The sequence below is a fragment of the Chrysemys picta genome, chromosome 19 (genome assembly GCF_011386835.1).
Source record: "Chrysemys picta bellii isolate R12L10 chromosome 19, ASM1138683v2, whole genome shotgun sequence".
NCBI classification, from domain to species: domain Eukaryota; kingdom Metazoa; phylum Chordata; order Testudines; family Emydidae; genus Chrysemys; species Chrysemys picta.
This window is the reverse complement of record NC_088809.1, coordinates 9,583,973-9,611,612: the sequence shown is the minus strand read 5'-3', so window position 1 is coordinate 9,611,612 and position 27,640 is coordinate 9,583,973. Positions and strand designations below refer to the sequence as shown.

Below are 27,640 nucleotides of genomic sequence, written 5' to 3'. Positions count from 1 at the left end.
AAAGAAATGCAGAAATTCTTATTTATTTCTTTTCAAGTCAGAGAAAGTCACAGTTGAAAGGAACAATGCAGAAAGGTGCCAAAAAAATGTGAAGCCTGGTTCCTGTCATCCATCAGAGGAGCAGGCAATTACAATTAAAATGTGGTGCCTTTCCAGAAAATATATATTAGATCGGAAATCTTAGAGAATTCTGTTTGACTGAACAGAGTTGTGGGTTTCCCTGAGGGACTGAAAGGAAGACACTTAGCATGATTTCTAAATAAATGGGCATCAGATTTTGAAAGTGAGGGTGGAGAATGACTATTACGGTGAAGCTGAAGCCGAATATTAAGGATGTAGCTAAATTTCTGTTTAAAGCCAATAATCTGTAAATATCCTCTCTACAATCTCAAAAGTAGGACCAGCCTAAAACTTGGTAGGTCCTCAACCCCATCTCAACAAAGTGCTGCAAGACACAACTGAATTTGCCTATCAAACAGTTGCACATGGATAGAATCAATGCAGTGAATGAAGCAGGGGCCTTCACAAAGAGAAAGGGTGGTTCTGTGGTTAAGGCAATGGACTAGAACCAAAGAGAACTCTATTCTAGCCCTGGCTGTGCCAGACTTGAAATGGAGGGAAGCCTAGTGCTGTGCCAACGGGTGGGCTAACAGGAGAATTGGAGTATCAGAGGGGTAGCCGTGTTAGTCTGAATCTGTAAAAAGCAACAGAGGGTCCTGTGGCACCTTTGAGACTAACGGAAGTATTGGGAGCATAAGCTTTCGTGGGTAAGAACCTCACTTCTCACTTCATCTTGCATCTGAAGAAGTGAGGTTCTTACCCACGAAAGCTTATGCTCCCAATACTTCTGTTAGTCTCAAAGGTGCCACAGGACCCTCAGGAGAATTGGAGTTGTGTATGTAGTGTGGCTAGGAACCTCTTGTCCCGCTCCTCCCTCCCACCCGAGGTCCAGGACCCATCTCTCTGCCCCAAGTGCAGCTCTGACCTTCCAACACTCTCACCCATTTTCAGGGAGCCACTGCCTTCAAAAAAGCAGATGTGCCTATTTACCTCAGAGGCAACTGCTGGCTGTTCAGTACTTCTGAAAAATCTAGTCTTTTACTTAGAAGCCTAACTATGGATACAGGAACGTAACTTGAGAGAGAGAGAGAGAGAGAGAGAGAGAGAGAGAGAGAGAGAGAGAGAGTGTGTTTTGAGAGGTTCTGTAAAAAATTATCCTAATAAAAAAAGTCACAGATAGAAGATACACTAATTTTTTACTTGGTGCTAGCTAGAATTGTTCTCATTGTGGCACTGATAGATGTATCTACCACATTATATGAGATGTTTATCTTTTCAAAATCAGAAGTTAAAAATAAAAAATAAGCACAGTGATACCCAACACACACATAATGTGAACTTTATAGTGTACCCAGCTTTAAGTTAAAATATTCTATCAACTCTATTGGCTAAAAAATGTTAATTTTTCCCTTAGCAGCCCATTTAGGTTCAGCTTTTGTCATGTACCGTAATTGTAAAATGTGCACAGTTTATAATCTAATCCCAACAAGTTCTTTTGGCTTTTAGTGACAAAATATGTCCCTCTTTTTGTCCTTATACTTTGAAGGTCAACTTGAAGTTTCTCGCTTCATTTTGAGTCCACAATCCAACTGCAGATCACCCAACAAATTAAACAGAGTTGCAGAATCATAGTCTGTCCTTTTTTTTTTTTTTTTTTTTAAGTCGTGTCCTTTTTTATATATATATCCTGTTTGCAGATAGAAGTGAATTGATAAAAGCTGGATGAATGTATTAGCAAACAAAGGCAGAAAATGTCTTACAGTTATAATTAGACATCTGGGACCTGTAAAGCTGTATTTTGCCAGCTAAATATTTTCCTGCAATTTAGGCAGCTAAAATGAATTTTATATCCTGGGATTTTTGTTTGATCACCAGCAATGTGTTTAAAAAGGCTGCACAGAAAACCATTTCCTTTAATAAAGGCTGTTTTCTTCTGACAGACAGCCCACTATTTGGCAAATGTAATATTTCTATTTTCAAAAACTGCAATAAAATTGCTTGGAAATACCTAATAGAATACTATGAGCATCTGACAAAGTTTCACTTGTTCCAAATATAAAAGTCTCTCTAACAGGTATGCTTGATGGGTAGTCTATTTTAGGGTACAGAATCTGTTTGGGGAAGACAGGTTTGAATGCAAGCTAATACATTTAATGGTTAACTTTAAGCTGAATCTAAAAACACACATATTTAGCCTTCTCTAAAACCAAAAAGGCATTTTTCACATGAAGGGGTTAAGCAACTTGCTCTTCATGATATACTTCAAAGGTAAGCTTTATTCACATCTTGTTCAGCTGCCAAATGCAGACCTCTCCAGAGCTCCTTTTTCAACTGTAGATGTCCTAAAAAGCCTTTTAATGTTGCACTCTAATCACCCCCTCAAGCATGTGTGCCATTATCACTTATTCTTTAAAAATCAGAGCTAAAAGCAAAACTGATTACTGAAAGAAATCTGTCTCCTTGAACAAAAATTGATTCAGAGTATCTAACTTACAAGAAAGGATAGAAAATTAAAGGGATACTATCATGGTTAATGCCTTTAAAAATGTTTAATTTGCCTTACTCCATGGAAGCTTAAAACTGAAACCATTTCCAAATCAAGTTTATATTTCTCCATTTATGCAACTTCTTCTGGCAAGCTGCTATGCTCTAGCATTTTCATTTATCTCCTGATTTACATGCATGAATCTTGGTGACACCAAGTTATTACACCATTTAGGAAGTCTATGTTCCCATTTTTCCCTCCATTCCTTAAAAAAGACAAATTGATTAAAAGAAAAAAAAAATTCTGTAAGATGTGAATGATGAAGCATCACTAATATGCAATCTGTGTATATTAAAAGGTATTAAAAGTCTACTCGTTTGTTCCTATTTTAAACAACCCTCAACATATTTGAAGACTTATCAGGTTCCCCTTAAGTCTTCTTTTCCCAAGACTAAACATGCCCATTTTTTTTAAACCTTTCTTCATAAGTCAGGTTTTTTAACCTTTTATCGTTTTTGTTGCTCTCCTCTGGACCCTCCCCAATATGCCCACATCTTTCCTGAAGTGTGGTGCCCAGAACTGGACATAGTATTCCAGCTGAGGCCTCACCAATGCCAAGCAGAGCAGGACAATTGCCTTCCGTGTCTTACATGCAACACTCCTGTTAATATCATTCTGGGTTGTATTAGTCTTTTTCGCAGCTGTATCACACTGTTGACTCATCTTCAATTTGTGATCCGCTATAACCCCCAGATCCTTTTCTGCAGTACTACCACCTAGGCAGTTATTCCCATTTAGCAGTTGTGCATTTGATATTGCCTTCCTAAATGTAGTACTTTGTACTTGATTTCACTGAACTTCATCTTGATGAATTCAGAGCAGTTCTCCAATGTGTCCAGGTCATTTTGAATTCTATAAATGTCTGATAAAGTTTATTAGCTGAATACCAAAGTCCCACCTAAGAGATTTCCCAGTGGAAGTTTTCAGCACCAAAATCTGAGACTAACTCAACTTCTATTTTAGCTTGGTAGTTCACTTTTAAATTTAAAGAGAAAGTCAGTAGATATTTTAAACAGTTTATGATGAATTTGGTATCTACTCATGGGCCATATATAAACAGACTGAAAACTATTTTAGATGAAAAACTATATACAAATTTGTAATTTCAGAATATATATACACAACTTTCACTTTTTCTTCTTGGCAGCCCTTTTTGAAAGATTTATCTGGATCTGGAAGCAGTCTATACAGATGGTGGAAGGGCGACAGGACAGTATTTTGAGTTGTAAGTAGTGGAAACAAACTCCTTTTTCAGGAACTGCTTGTCATTTTCATCCTAAAGAAGTAATTATAAAATTTAAATTAAATTCTGAGGACTTCACTTCTGGTTCACTCCTGGCAATCTCTCGCTCGCTCTCTTTTTTTGGGGGGGAGGGGAGGAGAGAAGAGATCTAAGAAAGCCATCACATCTTCATGAACAAGCCCCTTCTCCATTTATTTCTGGGACTATAAACTGATTTCAGCATAAGCAAAGAAAAAATTATTTTTTAGGTGAAGGAAAATGCCTTCCCATTTCCGAAAAGCTGTTCTTTATACAAAATATACATCTAGGGATGATTTGCACAGATCCCTTGTCACCAGCTCTAGAAAATATTTTTTTCATGGCATGCTGTATCATCAGGAAACTTATTGTCACTAAATAAATAACCTAAAAAATGGGAAGTAATCCGACACATCCAAGAGGAATAAACAGCATACCAGATAAGTTTTTATTTATAGTTGTTTGAATAATTATCACTTCTACTAAAGTAAATTCATTTTCTGCATCTCATACATTAATCAGTTATTTAAAATTTGTTCCAAGCCAGGAATAATTTAAATTGCAAGTGATGCTTTTTATTTTGGCTGTAGCAGCTGGGGTCATTACCACTTCGGTAACAGTCTCCTTATCTTTTGTCTTGCGATTTTGAGGTTTCATATATTCGCTTTAGAAATATTCACTATTCAAGATCCCTTAGTGGTTTATTGTTTTATAAAGCTGTGTTGGTGACCAAAACTGTATAGTCATCCTGCATAATGCCAAGAAACAGACAACGAAACGTGAGTGTTGAACAAGCATATAGTAACTACAAACCAGCTGTTCAGCAGATGTATTAGTCTTCATTCAGTAGTATTTAGCTCCTTATTCATCTCTTTGTAAAGGCTTCAAAAAAGCTTCCAAAAAGAGCATTCTTCTTTATATTCAGAAGGTAGCTTAGGAAGTGCATAGATACTATGGTGACAGTTACTACAAAAAACCCTAAGAGAGACAGGCAGGATGTTGTAATGTATAAAATCCTGGATAGACTGACATATGCTGAGAGAGAGTTTGGACCAAATATTTTTCCAATTCTTTGTATTTCTATCTCTGACAGACAGCCTGATAAGTAACATATATAGTTCTTCATCACTTCTAACAATATAACACACTGCAGATCAACTGATTCAGAAGTCAGTAACTGAAACACTGCGGGCTTTGAAAAAAAAAATCTCTTGTACAATCTTCAGGTGGAATGAATTGCTTATCTATCACAATCAAGTCTCGTATTCTCTACAATGCTGCTATAATCAGTAACTGAAGTTCCAAAACATTTTAGCATTTTAAATGTCTGGATTTTAAAAAGACTATCTCTGGGACAATGAGCAATAGTTAAATCTAAGAGCATTTACATTCCACTGATGGAAATTTAATCTAGCAACACTATGCATCAAGTTGATTTGAATACCTACTTCCTTCTCCTCCAGTTTAACTTTTTTAGACTGCTTGACCAGGAGCTTGCCTCTCAGTAGCTAAAACATCTATTATCTTTGTGGAAAGGAAAGAGAGGAAGGAATCCTGCCTACTGAAGCTCCTAATTCAGGATGTTAGGTAGCAGGAAAAGACTATGAAAAAGTAAAGATAGTAGACAACACAGCAGGGGAGGGGGAACAAAACACAAATGAAGAGTTATTTTCTTGTTAAAAATAGTTACGTATAGAAGATAGACACACAGGAAGAGGATGAACATTGAACACAAAATAAACAAGGAGAAAGGGAAACTGAGGAAGAAAATGGGAAAAGGAAGAAAATAGCATTCAAGTTAGTAAGACATGTATACGTAATTCCTATATTTCATCCTTGAGGAGAAACATCAACAATTCTGTTAATTTGAGGGAGAAGACAAAACAAGAGGGAAGTGATGATAGAATGCTGTTGTTGATGGGAATCGAGTCAAATTGCTGTTTACTTTTGTGCTTCTTACTAGATTAATGGAATGATATTTTAAAGAACTGCATGGCGCAAGGCACAGTAGCAGTTAATGGCTGTCCTCTCCCTCAAACTTCAAGTTCCGTAGTGGTTTTTAAAAACCTTAATTTTCCTATGATTTATACCTAACTGTGGACTTACAAGATATGATTAAATATATATACTTCTCCTGTCTGTAGGCACAAATGTTTACATTTCTTTTATAAGACAGCATCATTGTTTAATTATTGAAGCTAGTACAATATTTTAAAACATAAGCATTCTTACTTAACGGCATTTCTTACACCATATTGCCTATTTAACTGCAGAACATAGAATTTTAAGTGTAATTTATTTCACTGAAATTCAAAACACTTTAATACTCACAAAAATGCATCAGTGAAACTAACCATGTGTGTACACAACTTAGTCAACAGCAACATGAAATGGAAACTAAAATTCTAAGTTGAAAGTTCCAATTATAGACCCTTAGAAGTGGTGTTATTTATCCTAAACAGAGTTTTTAGACTGAGGTAGAACTCAATAACTCAAAAAATTAATTAAAATGACCAACCTCTGAAACAGATGAATCAGACGGTGATCTCACCAGCCATACAAAAACCCATGAGATAAAAATATACAGCACAGAGTTACTTCACACATAAAAAGGGCAGAGACTGAAAAGTTGATGTGCAGTTTATTCTCCACTAACAAACAGTGTGCCGCCCAGAGGTATTTCCAGTATTTACATACACAGAAAAGGATAACGCCATTCAGAATGTCCTTATTTCTTTAGTTTCAACTACCCCGAAATGGACCATTCTGCTTTGATTTCTTGTTAAAAAGGTATCAATTTCTAGCTTACTATATTTAACCAGGGCTTGAAAAATTCACGCATGTATTAGCTAAAATACTCGGTGGCTTAATTACAAAAAAAAGAAGAGGAAGGAAGCCTGCCAGTGGGGATCAGGACTAATGCTTTATTGAAAAGCCTAGCCCCCAACTCCTCTCCAGCTGCTGAGACCATTACCAGGATAGCGTCCCCAGACACCAGTTTAGAAGTTTTCATTCTTTGTGTCAGGCTCTGGTAAGTGCCAAAGATTTGTAGCAGCAGAGAAATTAACAAGGCTCTGGTCAATTTTACACTGCCACTGCCTAGCAAAACTGAGAAAAGCAGCAGAAGTACTGGAACAATCTGTCTGCAGTCTCAGGTCCCTTTGGTCAAAAACTAAATGTTTTGTTAAAACATACATGTTTCAACACAGATTTCATCCAGACAGTTTCTTGGGTCCAGGATTGGGATGGATGGACAAACACACACACCAGAACTTGAACCTTGGTCTCCCACATCCCAGGCTCGTGCCCTAATCAAAAGGTTACAATTTACTATTGGCTATTCTGAGGTGGTTGTGTTCTTTGTCTGCTCGATTTTTTTTAAATGTTCCAGTTTCATTCCAAAGCCAAACAAAAAATGTATCTCAAAACTTCAACATTTTTGGGAAATTGTTTTTGAGACAGCTTTAATTCCTGCCTCCCTGTCTAGTATTGTCCATTAGATCACACTGCCTCAAGAAGTTGAGAAATTCACAGGCCAAGTTTTCAATTCTGAGAATAAGAATCCCTTCCTCCTTCAGTAAGGGCAGAAGGGGAGCTTCAATTCAGGTTACAGTTTTGGGTGACTCAATATTCAGATCCTCTAGACTCTCTAGAGCTGTCAAGGTCCAGCAAAGAGTGGGATGCAAGGACCTGCTTATTCCTGACTTTTCAACTGTAAAAAACCATTAGAAAGATATTTGGGTACGTTTAAGATCATTTTTATATATCAAAAAGTAATTAAAGACAAAACACAACAATATTTTTGCTGTCCACTTCATCTCTAAAAGAAAAAGCAGTTTCATGTTTCATGCCTGATTCAATACAAACTGAGGTATGTAACAATATATACTGACTTCTTGTTTTGAGCAATACCAACTATGTCAGAGACAATATTTGCTTTGCTATATATACACACACTACCAGACTAGTTATGCATAATCATTACTAATATTTCGAATTTGAGCTATTCATACTGCCTCAAAGATTGGTGGCATAAAATATTCTATAAACCTACTAGTTCAAGACGTAGACTGGATCCATTTGAAAAAAAGTAATATGCTTCCTTGCCTTGCATGGTCAAATTCACAAAGTTCACCTACTTAAATAATTGTACCTACAAACTGTACTGTATTACTATATGTAATACAACCTCATGGAGGATATTCATTTCCCTTCCCCCTTTGATTTTGTTCTATAATTCAAACTCACTACTTGGATATTTCCCTCGCCCCCCAACTGATTACTGGCATCTTGCAGGTTAAGTGACTACTTATGTTTAGTTTCTAGAATTAAAACTGAATCTTTCAACATATGTTTCATTGTGTCAGACCTTACAATGATCAAGAGAAGATAACACATCAGCAGTTCAGAAGAGCCAGGATTAACTTTGTCTTGGTGACTAAGAGGTGGGGGCAAAATAAATTCCGTCTGTTCATAAGGTTTATGAAATTTACCGGGAATGTTACATTGGAATCTCTCTCTAAAGCAATTTGAACCTAGTTACAAAGATGTGATAGTATGACTAATATACATACATCTATTTTGGAAGAACTTCTTCTGCTTGCTTATACAGTATTTAGATTTAAATACAGAAAAACATGTAATACGCTTGGTCATTATAGTTGCTTGTGCTAATGTTTGTTCGTGAACATCTTAAGAAGTTCATACGTTCTCTGAATTCACAGAAACAGGAGCCAATCAACAGAAAATTTAAACAATTAACTTTTGTTTTCCCTTAAATGCTGTTAACACTAAAGTTCCTGGAATGATCACCTGAAGGAAACTTGTGTTACAATAACGTTGGCAGGTTCTATCATTTTCCAAGATACCTCTTTTTACTTATTTTCTTGTCTATTCTGGATATATTCACGCTATTAAAACAGTAGTCATGACTTGATAAAACAAGTTAAGTGATTGCAAGACCACTAAGTTTTGGTTGAAACCTTTGCCAATACCATGAACCTGGGTGTTTTTTACTTCAGATTTATCACACATGGGATAGTTTCAATGTAAAATTATTTAATCTAATTTTAGTTCAGACTTTTCAGCTTTTCAATACACAATCAATTTTGTTCCTCCATTTCATTCAATTAAATTGTTTTTTAAATGGCAATGCCTTTTCTTTGCTAAAGTTTCCAGTTCCACTTCCAACTCAGGTTTTTTCCCCTCTTGTATTGCCATGCTTACCATTTGCTTTCCCTATGTCTCCTATAACAGAACAAAAAAACAAAACAAAAAACATCAAGGCAAAAAAGTGAGCCTAATTTTATCTTTCAGATATTACAAGCCTTGTATCAAAACTAAATGTGTCTATATCATCTTTTGGATTTTGCTTAACAAAAGCTGTCAGGAATTATTTCTTTTCAGACAGACCAATCCTTTCTGGCTTCACAATCACTGTCTGCTAGGTCTACTTCTCTCAAACTCTGAATCATAAAAACCACCCAGTAAAATGGAAATGCAAGACAACTGTTTGTTATCTACCTGCTACCCTAGATACTAATTACTATATATTCTTGCATTGATTTTGCACATCACACAAATAGGTATCTGAAACCCTATGTTCATAACCAGAAAATCACTTTTCCTTTTGCATTTACTGTATTTTACTTCACTGTAGCATCTTAAGAATATAAAGAATATTTCTCCAAATACCCACTTCTCCATTCATTTATAGAACCCGCTTCAAGTAACTTACAATGCATATTATTCTGCAGCAGCATGAAAATAGCAGCCCTTCACATAAAATGCATTTTAGAAAGTGGCTTTTGTGCAACTGACTTTTTGACCTCTACAGAATCTTCAAAATCACCCAGGAGGACTGGCCCTAAAAGGGAATAGGGCATGGAATGGAGGGTCTGGTTCAGGCTACTAAGTTTCTAATAAGCAACTAAATGGTCAGTATTTTTAAGAAGTCAGTGGATCTGACGCTATTAATAAATAGTATTTGTTTGCGGTGTTGGCAGCAGAAACAGACCTATTGGTCACTCACAATACCTCAAGGCAGTTGCAATAACTTCCACAGGTAAGGATTCTAGGCATTTTAACCTTTATATCCTTGTGGAGAAAGAAGGAGATCTGTATTATTTTTAGGACTATCCAAGGTGCCACAGGTTACCTGTTTAATATTATCCTGCATGACTGGAATGAGTTAAATCAAAGGAGACTGTTGGTGGAAAACAAACCGGAAAGCAAAGTTAAGTTAATCTACGGAAAAGACAAAGGGTTTTTGAGGAAACAATGTGGAAGATACTCTTTGGGGAATACCTTCAGCCTAGCTCCAGCTAAGTTGGCAAGGTTTATTTTTCCCAGACCTGACTCAAGGCTCAAAGGGGATAATAAAACCGTAAAGATGTTGGCCTACGGAAGAAGTGGGGTTGGGTAGGTCGTCAGTGTAGCCTGTCTCTCCCAACACAGAGATGGAGGTAACTGCGCTAAAGGGAACTTACAAAAACTTGCAATTAAACATTACAGTGTGGACAAATCCCTTGAGCATAGGCCTTTTTTGTTTTAACCCTGCATACTATGCATCTTTGGGTGAATAAATAATGCTTTGTTTTGAAGAAGCTCTTTTAAAGTCACTTTAATCAGCTGCAGTCATGGGCTCCCAAAAGAAGAGGGCTTACACTTGCCAAAAGGACCTATGATGTTAACTTGCTTGGGAAATGGGGGGTACTGCCTCCTACTGATCCAGTCCCACAGTAGTTGAAAAGTGGGGTTCAACCTTTGAGAGAGGTGCAGGAAGACAGTCCTATCACCTCAGGGATGCACTTAGGAGGGACTAAAAGAGATCTAGGGGACAGCTCACCTTGTAACTGCAACCATCCTTCACTTTATTAATTACGAACCTTCTGAAAATCTGAGGAGGTTTTTAAGTCTCATTGGGAGAAAATGGGAAATGTGACCTTAGAGATCTCTTCATACAAGTAGGATCTCTCATCCCTGCATGTAGCCATTGCCCTTAAGGAACAAGCCATGTCTACTAATAGAAAAACTCTATTCCTTGCTTTGTATGGTTCCAATACATGCCATTTAAACCAGCTAGATATTTAGAATTTTGGAAGTATATTAAGCCCTATCTAAGGTGGGTTTGTGTTGGGGAGAAACAGAGGGAACGGTAGCTCTGGTGGTACCAAAGGGAGAGTTGCTCCAAACAAAGAAAGGGAATATTAAATTACCATTACAGTGTTAGTCCCAGATTAACATGTTGGTTGTGGGGAGAGAAGAACCTAAGCTCTACAGCAGTCTAAGTTCTTCCTGCCTGCAGCCGCAGAGGGAGAGAAAAGTAACAGATTATTCAGGAGCAGCAGCTTGCGGGGGGTGACAGAGAAGTTCTCATAGATCCATCTCTGCCCCCAATGATGCAAGCAGGATAAAGATCCAGATTTGGTTCTTTCTTATCTGAAGACAATGCCCCAAATAAATTTACCTTAGTATAAGAGCTACCTTTTACACTGAAGTCCGGATGAGGAATACACTAATCCAAGACACAAATTTAAATATAGTAAATAAAAGCTTGTTTTATTAGAACCAAATTTAGCTGCATCCCACTGAAACCTGCTGGTCTCTATTACAGATTATTTAATCACGAAACCAACATTATAGAAAACTTTTACTTTATGTTAAAGAAATCCTTCCACATCTCTCTCTCTTTCTGGTGTCTGACATTCGGATCTTGTTTCACATGTGTCTCAGCTGCTACTTTTAGGAGACTCTCCAGAAGATAATCTCCTTTTAAAAATAAAATCAGGATTACATAGGTTCCGCTAAACAAATGCTGAGATTATCAACAGTAAATAGAAAAGATTGAGCCACCTAACCATTTTACACAGTAGTACAAAAATGCATATTAAGTAGTTATTAAATTTAACAGTGAATTTTTAATAAAAAATTCTTATAAAAACAATAACTCCCAGCCAAAGATCATAGCAAAAGTATATTCCCCCACAAGTGAGAAGAATGATATATGATGACAGCCTAAACTAAGATGGAGGTCAATGTACAGCTAAAATATTTACACCACTCATTAAAAGTACCAGCCCCTTAAAAATCTTGATATTACTAACTTGACCTCCCCCGCCCCCATGAAACTACTTCCAAATTAATGCACTTTTGATCATAGACAAGTTAGAAGTTTCAGTAGAAAATGTTCAGTTTTCTGAATGTTTATGTGTTTAATATTATGTGTTGTCTAACTTAATAGTAGCAAATTCAGAAAATATTTGGATCACAACAAAAAAATCAGTTGACTAGAATGAAGTTTTATAGATACAGACCTGCCTTTAGTCAGTTTGATTGTTTTTCCCTTTAAAACTATTAAGGTCCCAAGCCAACACATGATCTGCCAGCACAGACTTCTACCCTGGTATTACAGTAATTCCAAGCCCATGTCTAAGATTTGAAAGGTATTAGGTAGTTAACAAGGCAGTGTGCTGTAAGCATGTTAACTGGTCAAGTTAAAGGTTTTAACTTGATCAGTTCATCATGTGTTAAAAGCACACTGCTTTATCTATACTAGACTGTTAACATGTGGTAGCTAGCACATTAGCTAACCTCTTCCAATCCAGAGTCTAAAGGCCCTAATGACTTCATTAGAATTCCTTGCTGGTGTAAAAGTCCACACCAGAGAATCCTACTGTAGGACTGAAGTATAAATTCTTGTAGTGAATATTAGAGATATTTGCAAATTATACACTACATGGGAAAAATCCTTCATTGATGCTTAGAAAGGTAGGCAAGCATGAACAGATATGGGAAGTCTTACTGAGATCTGCTTCTTTTTGCAGGGACCACGACTTGCCTTAAGGGAAAAGATTTACAAATAAAATTCCCCACAAAGAACAGTGAACAGTCAGGCTAAACATTTAACAGCATAAGTGATGAAGCATAAGTGAGGGGGCCTCTGATTGGCAGGCAATAGTTTGACCTTAAAAAAAAAACCCAAGTAAATCTTATCCAAAGCATGGTTTAAGACTATCTCCTAGAAGGGAAACAGACACCTGGAAGTGCAGCTGTGGCTATTATGCAGGCAGAAGAGTGCACCCACTTCCCCATTGCCCTCAGAACGGCCTGGCCATAGAGCTTTGATTGTCTACATGTTTAGAAGCAATGACCGCTATTTTTTCTTCCCTTTTTCAACATACGTCTATGTCCTAATTTAAGCATGCTGTTGGCAAGCTTCACTTCACACATAAAGCACACGATAAGATGCTGGGTGATGTTAAAGAATAGTTTTAATTTAGAATTAGTAAGTGAAAATACATTTTTAAAAGCTAAGATTTGTTGGGAGTGTTACTTTAAATGAACCAACCATACGCTTTTCTACTAAACACTAATTTTTCCATCCTCTTGTATTTAGAACTGCACATAATTACTTTGATATGCATCACCTGTAACTATTACCCATTCTTTTTCACCACTGCTTTCACTGATTTCTTTCTGGCTGCCTGTGATTGTTAAAATACTATTATCTATAAATAAAACATTAACCACATAAACTTCTATCCTTTACATACATATTTACACTGCTTGTCACAAGCCACTTGCATTTAAACTTCAATTGCCTCACTCAGGGGTCTACTTTACAAAATTGGGTATAATAGCTAGTTTGACTCACAGTAAAGCAAAAGACTTACAGCCTCTACTAAACAATGTACTTTAGAACTACCTAGATGAGGTCTTACCTACACCTTCAGCACTCAGTTGTCTGCAGAATAATTAACTAAAACACAATCAATTGAGCACATCCACACTAGCCATCTTAAAGTGCTGTAAAGCTTGTCCTTGTATCCAAAGTAGAGTTGCCTTACCCTGGTTCAGGAGAGGTAGCTGTCATCTTTGACAACTAAGATCTGACAGCTGCCTCAGCCAACGAGCCTCCCTTCTCTGTCTCCATGCCACATCCCACACTTTCCCCCTCCCCAGAAACATTCCCCCAAGCCATGTTTCTCCCCACCTCCATTACCAGACCAGAAATGCCTTTCTCCAACTCGGCAGTTTCTCAGCCCCTCCCATCTTACCTCCCCAGCTTCCTCACCATGCTCCCCCACTCCACTAATTCCATCAGCTTCATCTCGGCAGGTTCTCAGCCAAGCCACTAAAATTTCACTCACTAAGGAAATTTGACAGCTAAGGGAGATGACAAAGATGACAGCTCTCAGTGTTGGCAGTGCACCAACTGTGCTAGTGTGTCGCATCCACAATGGCATTCTAACTGACTGAACCTCAATCAATTGAGACTTTACCCCCAACACAATACTGGGGTAAACTGCAATGATTGTTGTTACCATAACAATCAACTGAACCACTTTTTTATGTAGACACATTGTGCGATAGGGTAGAAATAGCATGACTTCCTCTAGAGGTAGACAAGGCTTAAATTAGTGCTTGTAAATCAATTCTGCAGTCAAGTGTACACTTTTTGAATAATGGATGACATTTTAATTAAGAAAATTTTCACTAAGTGTTCCCTGTCCTTATAAAGATTTTAGGCTGATTCAAAACTTAATATTGTATTCCAATACACACGTGTGTAAATGTTTTATTATACTCTCTCACTCACACACACACACACACACGTATGTGTACAAATAGTAGTTACCCTTTGGGAAACAATGGCTGATTTACAGAAACGGAGTTTAACAACTGAATTATTTGGTACTGAGGGACACAGAAGAGTGAACCTGATGATACTATCGCATCAGCTCACAATGACTTTTTTTTTTTTAAACACACAAAATCTTAAAGGGATGTTACACTAAATCATAATGTGTGCAGTCTATGCTGTACTATATTCTAAAAAGCTCACAAACAAAATCAAAAGTTCACCAGATAGATTTCATAAGAACGGCCATACTGGGTCAACCACAAGTCCATCTAGCCCAGTATCCTGTCTTCCAACAGTGGCCAAAAGCCAGGTGCCTCAGAGGGAATGAACAGGACAAGTAATCATCAAGTGATCCATCCCATCACCCATTCACAGCTTCTGGCAAACAGAGGCCAGGGACACCATTCCTGCCCATCCTGGCTAATAGCCATTGATGGACCTATCCTCCATGAATTTATATAGGTTTTTTTTGAACCCTGTTATAGTCTTGACCTTCACAACATCCTCTAGCAAAAAGTTCCACAGGTTGACTGCGTTGTGTGAAGAAATACTTTCTTTTGTTTGTTTTAAACCTGCTACCTATTAATTTCATTTGGTGACCCCTAGTTCTTGTGTTATCAGAAGGCGTAAATAACACTTCCTTATTTACTTTCTCCACACCAGTCATGATTTTATAGACCTCTATCAGATCCCCCCTTAGTCCTCTCTTTTCTGTTGCTAATCCTTAAGCAAATACTTCCTCTCAGGTCTTCAACATTGGAGAAAGGTAGTGAGGAAATCATAAAAAAGAAAGTTGAAAAAAATTACTACGTCTAGTTTCCTACTGGTCTGCAGCTTCTGAAAAATGTGAAGCTATCATAGTTTTAAAAAGTTGTTAGTTTACTTTCACAGATTTACAAAGAAAAAGAGCGCTCCTGCCGACAAAGCCACGTTCACACTGCCGCTTGCGTCAGCAAAACTTTTGTCTTTTGCGGGGGGGGTGAGGAGAGTGTTTAAGTACCCACGAAAGACAAAAGTTTTGGCAACAACTGTGCAGTGTAGACATACCCTTAGCGTAGGAACATTAGCTACAGCAACGGAAGCACTCTTCCAGTGACACAGCTGCGTCTACAATGGGGGTTTTGTCAGCATAGCTACATCGGTCAGAGGTGTGAAAAATCCACACGGACAAAAGCACCTTCCATTGGTGTAGGCTACATCTACACTACAGGGTTATGCCAGCATAGCCATAGGAATGCAGCTATACCAGTATAGTCTTTGTAGTATAGACATATCTGTAAGCACAAAAACTAGGGCTATATCTACACTATTGCTTATGCTGGCAGAACTTATGTAGCTCAGGGAATGAATAACACTTTTCCCCCCTCCCCCCTCAAGTGACAATTTACACAGACATAAGCACCGGTGTGGACAGCACTATGTCGGCAGGAGAGCTTCTCCTGCCGACATAGCTTCTGCTGCTTGTGGAGGTGGTTTTATTATTCCAATGGGAGACCTCTCTCCCATCGGCATAGAGCATCTTCACCAGACGCAATGCAGCTGCACCCTGCACATGTAGACAGGGCCTAGGATTTACAAAAAAAATCAAATCTAAACATTGCATGCAAACACACACTACATATTAATGGAGGCAAAGAGTACAGAAAAAAAGTTGATGGAATTTTTGTCTTGATTATTAAAAGCTTTCCACTAAGATAACAGCCCTGTTCTATAATTGTATAACTCCTGTATTCCTTTCCCTGCAAGTATTTTCTTTCCCATCTCACCTCAAGTCTTATACCTTGTTTTTGTTGGAATTTTTAAGAACAAATTTTGCAATAACTATTTGCTCCATAGTTGCTACCAGTAATTCCTACAGCCCAGCTGTACTTTAAAGCATGATTTCATGTTTTAACATTTTTGACACTCTAGGTTTTGGTTTGGTAGGTTTGTTGTTTTGGCAGACTACATTTATATCAAAACCAAGACCGCTCAAAAAAAGTTAAAGTGACAACCATTTTGTTTAAATGGCAGCTATAAAGCACATCCACGTAACACTATTATAGCGGCCTAATTACTGCAAAAGCCCAAATTAGATTATTATAAATTCAGTCACTAAAATTCCTATGTTTATTCAACATTATAGTTCATAATTTAAATATTCACGTGTCATAAAATCCAGCATTATTAGATTCCCACAACTACTTTAACTGGGTCACCTAGCATGCTACTAATGCATATCTTGTTAACTTGTGTCTAGTATATGCAAAACTGATGTTACCACAGCTAAGAATAATATAGTTTTGGATTTTCTGACATTTCTGCATTTAAATTCTCAACCTTATTACTTTGGTACATGTGCAATAGCTACTTTTATTTAGAAAAGTAAATTTCACAACATTCGAATGTACACTGAATGTTCTCATACATATACAGAGTCACACACTGAAACAAGCACAATTTGTTCATTTCACCTAAGCTCATGCAGTGGGTCTCCATCATAATCTTTACAACTCTAATTTGCAAATAATTAAAGTTACTTCAGTACTTCCTATACTAAGTACTGTACAGGGAATACAATGGTTATCAGATGATTGACAATATTGGAATGGGTTGTAATGGCAACCATGTAATCTGAAACGCTGAACCTTGGTTTGTCTGAAGATAGTTTACCTGTGGAGTAGGTCTAATAAAAGCATTTTAATCTTCCTAGATAAAAACAAACTGAAGAATCTGGATCATGCAAAGTGTTTGTATGGTGTCCTACCTATGGTGTCTATACCAACCCAGAAAAGGGGGTTCATTCCCCTCCCCACGACAAGTAGGAATAATCAGGAAAAAAAACCACCTTTGTCGCTCTCTTTACAAAAGGGGCTTGCCAGCTGACAACACTCTATTGTAATCTTTTGAGTAATGAAAGATCAAATATGTACACCACCTGGATAACAAAACCACGACTGCAAAAACTGGGAGCAATGTCTTGTCCAGTTCAAAACCAAAAAGTTAACGGGCAAACTACTTTTCAATATCTTATACTAGGCCAGATAAGCAGAACTTCAAAAGCAGTCCTGGAAATTCAAAACAGATGAGACTATATTTCCATATAAGAGCCTGCAAAAACACACAAACACACACCACCAACCACCTCCCACACACACACCATTCTGCGTAGCATAGCAAACATTCAAGATTCCACCACCCCCCGCAAAAAAAAGTTAACATATATTTCAAGCTAATTTTGACTCATAGCACCTTCTGAAATGGTTTCTAAATATTCCAATTTTAGAATTCTATTTATTTAAGATATTCATTTTAACAACAAAAATTCAGCCTTCCATGGAAAACAACTCAAAATGTTACCTCATATTTCATATCCCTGACTCACAGGTAAATAGGATTAAGTTTTTAAAAATCCTATCCAAGTGGATTAAGGCTAAATGAGTCCCAGATATAACAATCACAAACCAACTCAGAATCAGACATGTCAACAACTTCCTCCCATCCCGCATCCCAGCCCCTGGTTCCAGAGAGCATTAATTCTGACTCTCTTCTCTCCCCCAGTTCCATGGTTCTCCAAAGAAACTAGCATACCCCACAACATAGCCTGATGGCAACAAGATGTGCCACACAAACGCTTGTTACTCTGCTTCACTCTTACCACCCTGCCTTGGTCTGTTGCTAAATGCTTCATGCATTTTGTTTCTTCTAAAAGAAGACAATTTAATTGACTCAAATTCTGTTTTTTGTGTATTCTCTCCTAAAACTCCTAAGTAAAAACAAATTAAGAGCTAAAAAAAAAATGCATTAGTCGGGGAACGGGGGGAGTCACATCTGAAATATAAATATCTTGTGAAAACCTAATTTTGATTCCCAATCCAGTTACAAGCTGTTCAGCTATAACATTTGCAGAGCTGAGCTGAAAGAACAAATATTGGATTCTATCATGTGCTGTATTGCCAACATGCATTTACATATGGATACAAACAATATAAAGACTTGCAAATGGTGTAATAGAACAAAATGGCATATGAAGTTAGTCATGAAACAATGACCTGTGCATAACTTACTGCAAACTGATTTGCCTGAAAAGAGTCTCACTCACCTTTGAGAGGAAAAAAAATATATTGTCCATATTCCTTTTTTTTATGCCATCTTGCAAGGCAACAATTCAGACTTTATTACTTAATATGTTACCCAGTTTCCAGATATTATATCCACTTACTAGCTATGAAGAAACTAAGGAACTATGCCAATGCCGAAAGAAAATTTTTTCCTGTACAACACCTCATGACAAACAAAAATATTTAGAGGTGTCATGTACATACATTTGATTTAATTCAGCCACACTAGGGAAAGATTATATCTATGTTACAATAGGTGGTCTCTTTTCACAAATGTTGGGAAGTGAAATTTTGATACATAAGGAGCATCTCAATTTATCCAACATTAAATTTAAAGAATAAGATCGTGCTACCATGATGTATTTCTTTACAACCAACAAGCAACTCTGAAAATCACAACCCTGAATTATTTAAATATAGCACTCCTTTCAGCAATACCAGCATACTCATATAAGGATGTATGCCCATTTATTCTTAAAGCGTGGTGGTCAGTGTTCGGTACAATATATGCACTGCTCTGTCATGTTCTCATTGCCAGCACTGCATCTTTTGCCTCAGGCTTCGCCATGGTTTCCTCAAAGCACCAATGATATGAAACTGACATAATATCTTAGTTAAGAAATGATGATTAGCTGCATTAGATGTCTCAGGCAACAAAAGAATTTATTATAGCATGATACAAATACAGGAATGCTTCACAGATAAATCTCTAATGTAATTTTCAAGTTTGAAGTGGTCCCACCCAATGTCTTCAATCCATTCAAGATAGCCTGCTACTACTACAGAGTTTCTGCCTAGACGAACAATTAGTGGTCACATTTCAAACCTACACATTAGATTAAAGTAGAAGTCAGGAAATTGTACTACAACATCAACGCCAACCTCAGTATCTCATATTTCTGGGTGTTCTGAACAGATCTTCACACAGCAAGAGAAACTATGGAAGCAGTAACTGTGATAATATGCTTTTCTATCAGAAACGTGTAGATCAAATTTTCAGATTATGGTATTGCTCTAGACAAACCAGATAAATTCGTTGAATGAACTGACATTTATAGATATCTAGAAGAGAGAATTATCAGCAATGCTGAATGTAATACCCATTTTTCTACAGTTGAGTTTTCCAGGTGTAAACAAGCATTTGGTCAGGAACATTTTTTAATTCTACACACACGCACTTTTTTCCATTTTATTTATACACTCCTAAACAGAGTTCTAGAGTCCATCATGAGGAGAGAGAGTTTTACTGGGCAAAACTGATATTTTATGGCATATTTTGAATAGGGGATTTTTCTTCAGAAAAAAAGAAGAGAATTAAGTTATATTCTTTACTTGGCAAAGACCAACTCCAGGCCATTAGTCATATTAGTACTTTTTTCAATAGTCTCCTTGGAATTGTCTCAGGTTTGCTCAATTAGCGTGTTTTGTTTTGTTACAACAGTTTCAGCAGTGGCCTTCTCTATGGATAATATATTATCAGTATGGATTACTACTTCTATAGCCTCCTACGGATACCTGGCTATATCTAGTTGAGCTAGCATTTCCTGTTTGCGGTTCAAGTATTACTCAGCCTCATTAGCATTTAAAACTCCAAGGAAAAACTTTCAGCTAGGTTTTCTTTTATGCCAATATTGGAAAAATCATTCTAGATTATTGCAAAGCTGCAGATGAAGTAATTGAAAACAAAGTGAGTAACCGCCTTCCCAGATGTCAGTCAACACAGGAATATTTTTCTGATTGTTAGAATCACTTCCTGATTCATTTGCTGAATGGATAACATAGTGTCTGCTAGCAGGAAAAAAAACACCACCACTATAAATGTGTCTCCTGGTTCTCACAGGTGAGCTTTGTGTCATTGGAAAATTACCTTCACACAAAATGGCTCCACAAAAGCTAATGTCTGCAAACATAACAAAACTCCTCTTGAAAGCTGTTTAATGAAAGCTTTTTAATCATTCAACTATCTGCTGAGTTTCCATACTTTACTAAACTCGCTCTAGGCTTTTATAACTTGGATTTGCATTAACACCCAATGCAAAACAGCATCCTGGTTCCCATCAGCACCTGGACACAAAAGGAGAGTTTATCCTACACTTGTTTATAGGATTCTGAACATACAGCCTCAATTGTTTGTTCTACTATACCCTCCAACATATTTTTTCCAAAACAAATAATCTGTACTGTACTCTTGCTCAGCACACAAAACTCCTTCACAAAAATATTAAAAGGTTATCAGTTGATTCAAGAAACATCTTCATAGCTTGAGCATTTAATATCAATGATGTACCTCACTTTGAAACAAATTTCAGGCCCACATTTTATCCACTTAATATCAATTACAAATAATCATTTTTTCAATAGCTACTTAGTATTTGCTTTAACCATTTCAGATCTAAGTACGGGCCAGGGATCAACTGCATCTCCTGACTGTCCTTATCTTTAATACAGTTTCAAGCTACAGTCTCATCTTTATATGAACCAGACCACTTGGTAAGCCATAAGGGACAGTGTTAACCTTTAGGATTTTTTTTTCAACTTGAAGAAAATGAACACTTTAAAACTCATTTCACTTTGACGCTTCAAAATTGGATTGGTCTTCAGTTTTATAGCTTATTTGTATACACATAATTTGTATACAAACATATGTTGACATCTTAGTGCCTGAAGTTCAGATGCACCAGTGAGAGGACATTACAGTATACAATGAGCTGGAAGCCATATACATCCTCTTCCATGAACTACACAAAAATACAAAGTGGTAGTTGCCACTGTTCAAATCTATGTACTTAAAATGTGAATGCTAGTAAATTAAGGTATCAAGTTTTTAAGCTTTTTAGAGTTTGTACGTTTTCTGTGCATTACATTGACACCACTTTAAATTTGGACTTCCCTCCAAAAGCAATCCCTTACCATCACCTTTTAAGAAACTAAATGGATTTCTCCCACACACCTTAGGAAATCGACCACAAGTAAGGATGCTGTATCCTCATGGATATGACATTGGACTGGAATTAAGGAGACCTCAGTTTAGTACCCAACTCCACTATTGGCCTGCTCGGTCACTTTAGGCCAATCTCTTCAAAGCCCCCTGCCTCGGTTTCCTCATCTGTAAAATAGGGATAATGACACTGACCTCCTTCCTTTGAAAAGTGCTTTGGGATCTACAGATGAAAAGCACTATTTAAGATCTAGGTATTAACATTAGTACCTGTAGTAAGCACCTTCTGAAACACTGTTCTCCCTCCCACACACAAACCCCTGCTCCCCACATATGCAAGCAAACTGTCAAAATCACTTAAGAAGGTTTCCCAACAGATCTTCTCCAGCACTGGTTCCTCACCCTTCTGGGAGGGATGCTCCAGATACTACTGAAGCTATAAGCATCTATAGTGTCTCTTGAACACCATGAAGTGTTCCCAATCCCTTTATGTCTTTCACCTCCTATTGTGGGAGCACGCTGGCAGCAAAAACAGATCCAACTCCCACGAGCAGCACAAGTAGTTACTCATTTGCTCTCCTAAGGGGCTCCCTGGCAGCATCCATCCCTCATCATTGGCCCCGGGTGCAGTGGGGTGCTCTGCAGTGGCTGCTTCAGCTTCTTTACATCCATCCTGGGGAAGCTTTACAGGCACTAGCGTTTTCTCTTCCTCTCTGATACCAAGCCCCTGAGCCACAGCCCCCATCTTTGTAGGGGAATCCCACCAGCTGGCAGCAGGTCTCCCTAGCAACACAGAAGCACTCCCGTGGAGGACAGCTCCTTGTGTATGTGCACATTCTAAGGATGTACAGGAGTCTTCCAAAAAACATATATAGGATGAAACAGGGAATACTTTCACTAAGAATAAAGATTTATAAGACAGAATTTTTAACAAATGTAAGTTTGAGTTTACACTGATCCTTTAAAGACCAGGACATCTGCAAACTGCTCTGTTTTAAGCAAGTTACGTTATAGTCCTTGGACTATTGGCAAGTTGACAACAGAGACCTCAGTTAAAAAATTTTAGATGTCCCTGGCTAAGGCACTTTTAAACCCTTCACTGATTTTAACAACTTTTTTTTTTTTTAAGTACCAGTCTTTGGTTAAATTACTGCACGTACCTGTTTATTCTTTACTAAAATGTACTGGACCCTGAACAGTAAAGTGATTTATTTATGGCTATTCAGTCTGTTGGAGATTCCTTATGGCTAAACCAGCTAAGTTAAGCTTATTTCAGAATCTACCTGTAGTTGAGGGAGATGACATTTGTCAAGGATACTCAAATTATGCTGCAGTGGTGCCCACATAAACAAGGATATAATCTGTGTATATGGACAACAGTAGCAGTACAAGTCTGAATTAGATAGTATGGAAAACACTGAAGCATGATGCTTTGACAACTCATGAGTGGTGAAGTACAACTGCACACTGGCTGCACCAAAAGATCAGAGTACCAGCCAAATAAACTAAAACCTTTGGATGTAAACAAAACCTAACAGGCACTGTTAATTACAAACATTAATTCAATTGTCAAAACAAAATCTTTACCAGCCAGCTAACAGGAAATTCAATACCTTTACAAAACTGTCCACTACTGATAACTTATTTCACTAGCTACATTCAGCACCAAGATAAATCAAGTCCCAGTTGACTAACTATTCAGTGATAAATCTGAATGGTAAATTGCAGGATTACTTCTACAAGTATCTCATCTACATGCAGAAGTAATACCAATTTCCTTCAAAATCACATGCATTACTTTTTTCAGCAATTAATTAGTGCCACTATGTGTTTAGGAAGAGAGAGATTCATTATATAAAATTAGTTTAGGTTTTATTACAGCTCTCAGGTTACACAGGTACCAAACTTACATTTTTCATATCTAAATGATTTTAGGTGATTTCATGTAGATAAACTTAAATTATAAATGCATTTTTATGTTTTAAAACACAATTTGCTTACATGCTAAATCTTAAATTCTGGATGCATTTCACCTGCAAGCGATGATAACATCAAAAGCAGAGCAAGGACCACTGAATTATCTCAAAAAGAACAGGAGTACTTGCGGCACCTTAGAGACTAACACATTTATTTGAGCATAAGCTTTCGTGGGCTACAGCCCACTTCATCGGATGCATAGAATAGAACACACAGAAAGAAGATATTTATACTAAATTCTGAGATAACTGTATGTGCAAAACAGGAACTAATTGCAAATATATAATTTAAACATAACTAACTGCTCAGTGTATAGGAATATACTAAGTTCCATACTGCATAATACCTGTGCACCACACTATGGTGATCTTAACCATTTTTAATTAAAAATTTCACAGTTTATCTTGAGGTAAATAATGAGATCATAATTCTGCAACTGAAGCCACACCGGGAGACCCTTCCATCTCCATGGATCAGGGCTAAGTTAATACCAGTGAAATATTTGGCCATCATTCTACTGTAGTCACACAGTCAACTGCTATTTCAACATCATATTTTCCTTTTTCTTGCTGTCACTGTTAATGCTGAAATACTTTACTATTTACTCTGCATCTTTATTTCATCAAAATGAAATATTTACGAAGTACTAAAATAACAAAAGCAGGTCTCTTTTTGCAGCTTGTTTGCAAACAGAACAGACAAAACAGAAATCTAAGGAAATGCATACAGTAGCAATGTATGTATGCACCAAATTATAAAGAATAGGATGTGATCTTACATAGTAGCCAAAATTAACAAAGCCTACAGGAAAGTATATTCCAAAATATAGACATAGATCTATCTCGAGTAATAAAAAACAGGGAGAGGTGGAAATAATCTTTGAATATATCTTTACAGTGGACTTCTTTCTCGTTATCTTAAACTTAAATCACATTACCCTGAATAGTGGCAAGAACACCTGCACCAGGGATACAGTAATTCAGGCTCTTTATAAACATGTGCCATCTCTTGACTTTGAAAAATTAATATGTCATTAATTTACAGTATGGAGATCTCGAAAATCAAAGTTTTCTCTTAAACACTAAAAATGCAGGTTAAAATATTAACTCAGCCCCTTAAGGCTTATCTAGTTTAAGCCACAAGTTTTGTCTTCTTAAAAACATGATTTTGTAATGAATACATTTGTCTGGATAGTTTATCAATCACCTACCTTTAAAAAAGAATAAAGTCTTGTTTTTCAAAGACTTCTACTGTAAAACACTCTGGAGCTGCAATATGTACCAGCATACAAAGACAATCACAGCTTTAAAGGGTGCAGTACTTTTAATTAAGTAAAATGAAATTATAGGAAAGCTGCTAAGGCAGATGTCCCTTAAATGACACCAAGAAGTTATATTAAACAAATACAGTGAGAAGTTTTGTGGGGTCACGCCACAATTATATGCTTGTGACTTCATATCTGTGATACAGGAAGTGTGCTGCAATATGCCTGCTCTGTCAAAAAACAAAACCCAGACATACTGCGTGTTCCTAACGCATCTTCAAGTCAGAGGTAAATTTGTTGATTTAAAATCAACACATCATGAAAATGAAAAATAAACGCTGGCTTTCTTTCAGTGATGCTGGAAAGAAGGGCTAAAGGGAATTAAATAGGCTAAAGTTGGACTGGTCACAAATTCTATTTTAAAAGATTAAGTTCCAAAAATAAGATCTACTGAAATAAGTGGCTGGGGAGAAGACAGGACATTCAGAGGTACAGTAAGACAGAAATACTCATTTATGAGGAAAGTGCAAAGTACAAGGGATCACTGTCTTAGGTGGTCTGTAATGTGTTACTGTAGAGCAAATGTAGCCTGCTCAACTAAAATCTTGGCAGGTGTCTAAAGAAAAAATTAATTTTCACATTTCCCATTTGAAACTCTTAAGTCTAAAAGTATATTCTATTACTCAATTGTTATCTAAAATTGATATTTTGTTTTAAAGCTGTGCAGTTCACCTCTAAGGAAAACAAATGCCATTTCATTCTCGTAGTATAAAGTTTTTAAGGTATGTATAAATATGTTGCATTTGTCTCAAAATAATGGGGTCATCCAAAAACTGACTTGGCTTACGGCATGGCCTAATGGTACGAGATTGTTGCCCCACAAAAACAAGTGAAACCAACTTTCTACAATAGATCTAAATCACTAAAAGCAATTTGTAAGTCAGTAGCTTTCTTGTATTCAGGCCCAAATGACAAAAATGAGTTATGATTTGGCAAAGAATGAAAAGGAAAAATTAGCGGAGTTTATTTTCTGTACTCACCAGACAACACCAAAGGCTCCATATCCAATAGGTCTGTCCGGCTCAATATCCAGTTGCTGTTGTGGATGATGTGAGTGCTGATGATGGTGCGCTTTAACTGCAGCTGCTGCTGCAGCCTGTACCTGAGCAGGGGCCGCTGCAGCTGGTCCAGGGGCCTGACCCGGTGCCGGTGATGGGAAATATGGCTGTTGCTGCCCTGGGTTTAACATGGCCGCAGCGGCGGCCGCAGCTGCGGCGGCCGCAGCTGCCGAAGAGGCATGCTGCTGTACGGGATGTACTGCAGCCGCAGAGCCTGGATGCAAGTGATGTTGAGGGTGGTGGTGGTGATGGAGGTGAGGAGGGGGGAGGTGAGGAAGGTGGTGATGATGGTGGTGGTGGTGACCTGCTGCAGCTGCAGACGTACCGCCATTGTAAGCCGCCATCATTTTTGCGTTGGCTGTTGTGCCACAAAGAGACATTCAAAAAAATGCCCTTTGACTGGATAACAACTGGGTCAAGCTGTCATTTGGCCATAAAAAATGAAATTTGCTACACTTTAAAGGAAGTCAGGTTTCATCATACACGGCCCACCTTTAAAAGCATTGAGCTCAACTAGCTTCACGTCTCCATCAAGCCAAACAATCTGACGACTCTTTTCACGTACACGTGAGCCTGTGCGCCCCAAACCCCCCTTTCCCCCCCAAGAGTTCTGCCGTGGTTGGCTACTAAAACTCCATCCTTGGGTTGTTGGGGCTTTTTGCGCCAGTCTTCAGAAATAAAATGATCACTCCCCCTCCCCCCCGGAGAAAGGATTTGAAGTCACCCCCCTGGAATAGTTTGAGAGTATTGACAAGCCTACCCCTTCCATTCCCACATCCTCTACGTCAAAACCTTCACAGAGATCCCCCAAGCCTTCTACATCACTTCCCTCTTTTATACCCCCACCCCCTGAAATAGACTAAAAACTTGGAGGCTTGCAACTTTCCCTGGAAAGACAGAGAAGCCCGCTGTGCACACGCACAGAGCAGGCAGAGAAGGGATGAGAATCAGAAGGGGGAGGGAAAGAAGGGGATAAAATAAATGGGGGGGGGGGAAGAAATCAAGATGTGAGACCGGAGGAGGGATGGAAGAAGGGAGAGGAAAAGTGACAAATGAAGGAGTGGGGAAGGGAATGAGAGGAGACTAAAGGGGGGAGGAGAAAACGAGGGGGGGAGATGAGGCAGAGAGGCGGCAGGAGCCCCAGCCCCCTCTGTGGCTGCCTCCCGGGGGCCCTGACAGCCTGACCCAGTGCGGGGCGGGGGGCGTGGGTGGGGGGGAGCCCGGAGGCTGCAGCCCCCCCCTCAGGCAGGGAGGGGAAGGAGCAGGAGCCGGGATGGGGGGAGGGGAGAGGGTCTCCCGCAGAGTGTGTGCGGGAAGGAGAGGAGGGAGGGGGTTCTCAGGCCCCCGCCGCAAGGCACCGCTCCGCCCCCCGGCAGCCGCCGCCTCCTTCTCCTCGGCCGCCCGACCCGCCGGCGCCGCCGCCGCCGCTGCTGCCGAGACTCACCTCCTCACGGAGCCCCTGAGCGGAGCGCACAGCGAGCGAGCGGCGGGCACGCGCACCCGGCCTCCCCTCCCCACCACCCATGCGGGGCGCGTGCCCGACACCCGCCCGCAGCCAATCGGACCCGGCCCACCAGGCTCCGCGAGAGCCGCCCCTAGCCAATCACCGTGCAGAGCAGAGCTCAGCCAGCCCATAGGCTTCGGCCGCTGCAGAGACTCCGAGACTCAGTCCCGCCTGCCTGGCCCTGCTATCCAATCACCACGCGCCTTCCCGCCGAATGCCGGCGAGACC

The 27,640-nt window shown here is 38.5% G+C and overlaps 1 protein-coding gene across 2 annotated transcripts in view; it reads right to left on the bottom strand.

Annotated features, from left to right (window-relative positions):
- Positions 1 to 26,556, bottom strand: part of NLK (nemo like kinase) — a 104,574-nt gene extending 78,018 nt beyond the window's left edge. The window contains exon 1 of one of the 2 annotated variants that reach the window (XM_005298880.5): positions 25,831 to 26,556. In XM_005298880.5, the coding sequence (XP_005298937.1) occupies positions 25,831 to 26,288 (458 nt within the window). In that variant the 5' untranslated portion in view covers positions 26,289 to 26,556. The remainder of the gene's footprint in view (positions 1 to 25,830) is intronic. The other variant, XM_042857829.2, reaches the window with a different exon arrangement.
- Between the last annotated feature and the right edge of the window lie 1,084 nt (positions 26,557 to 27,640).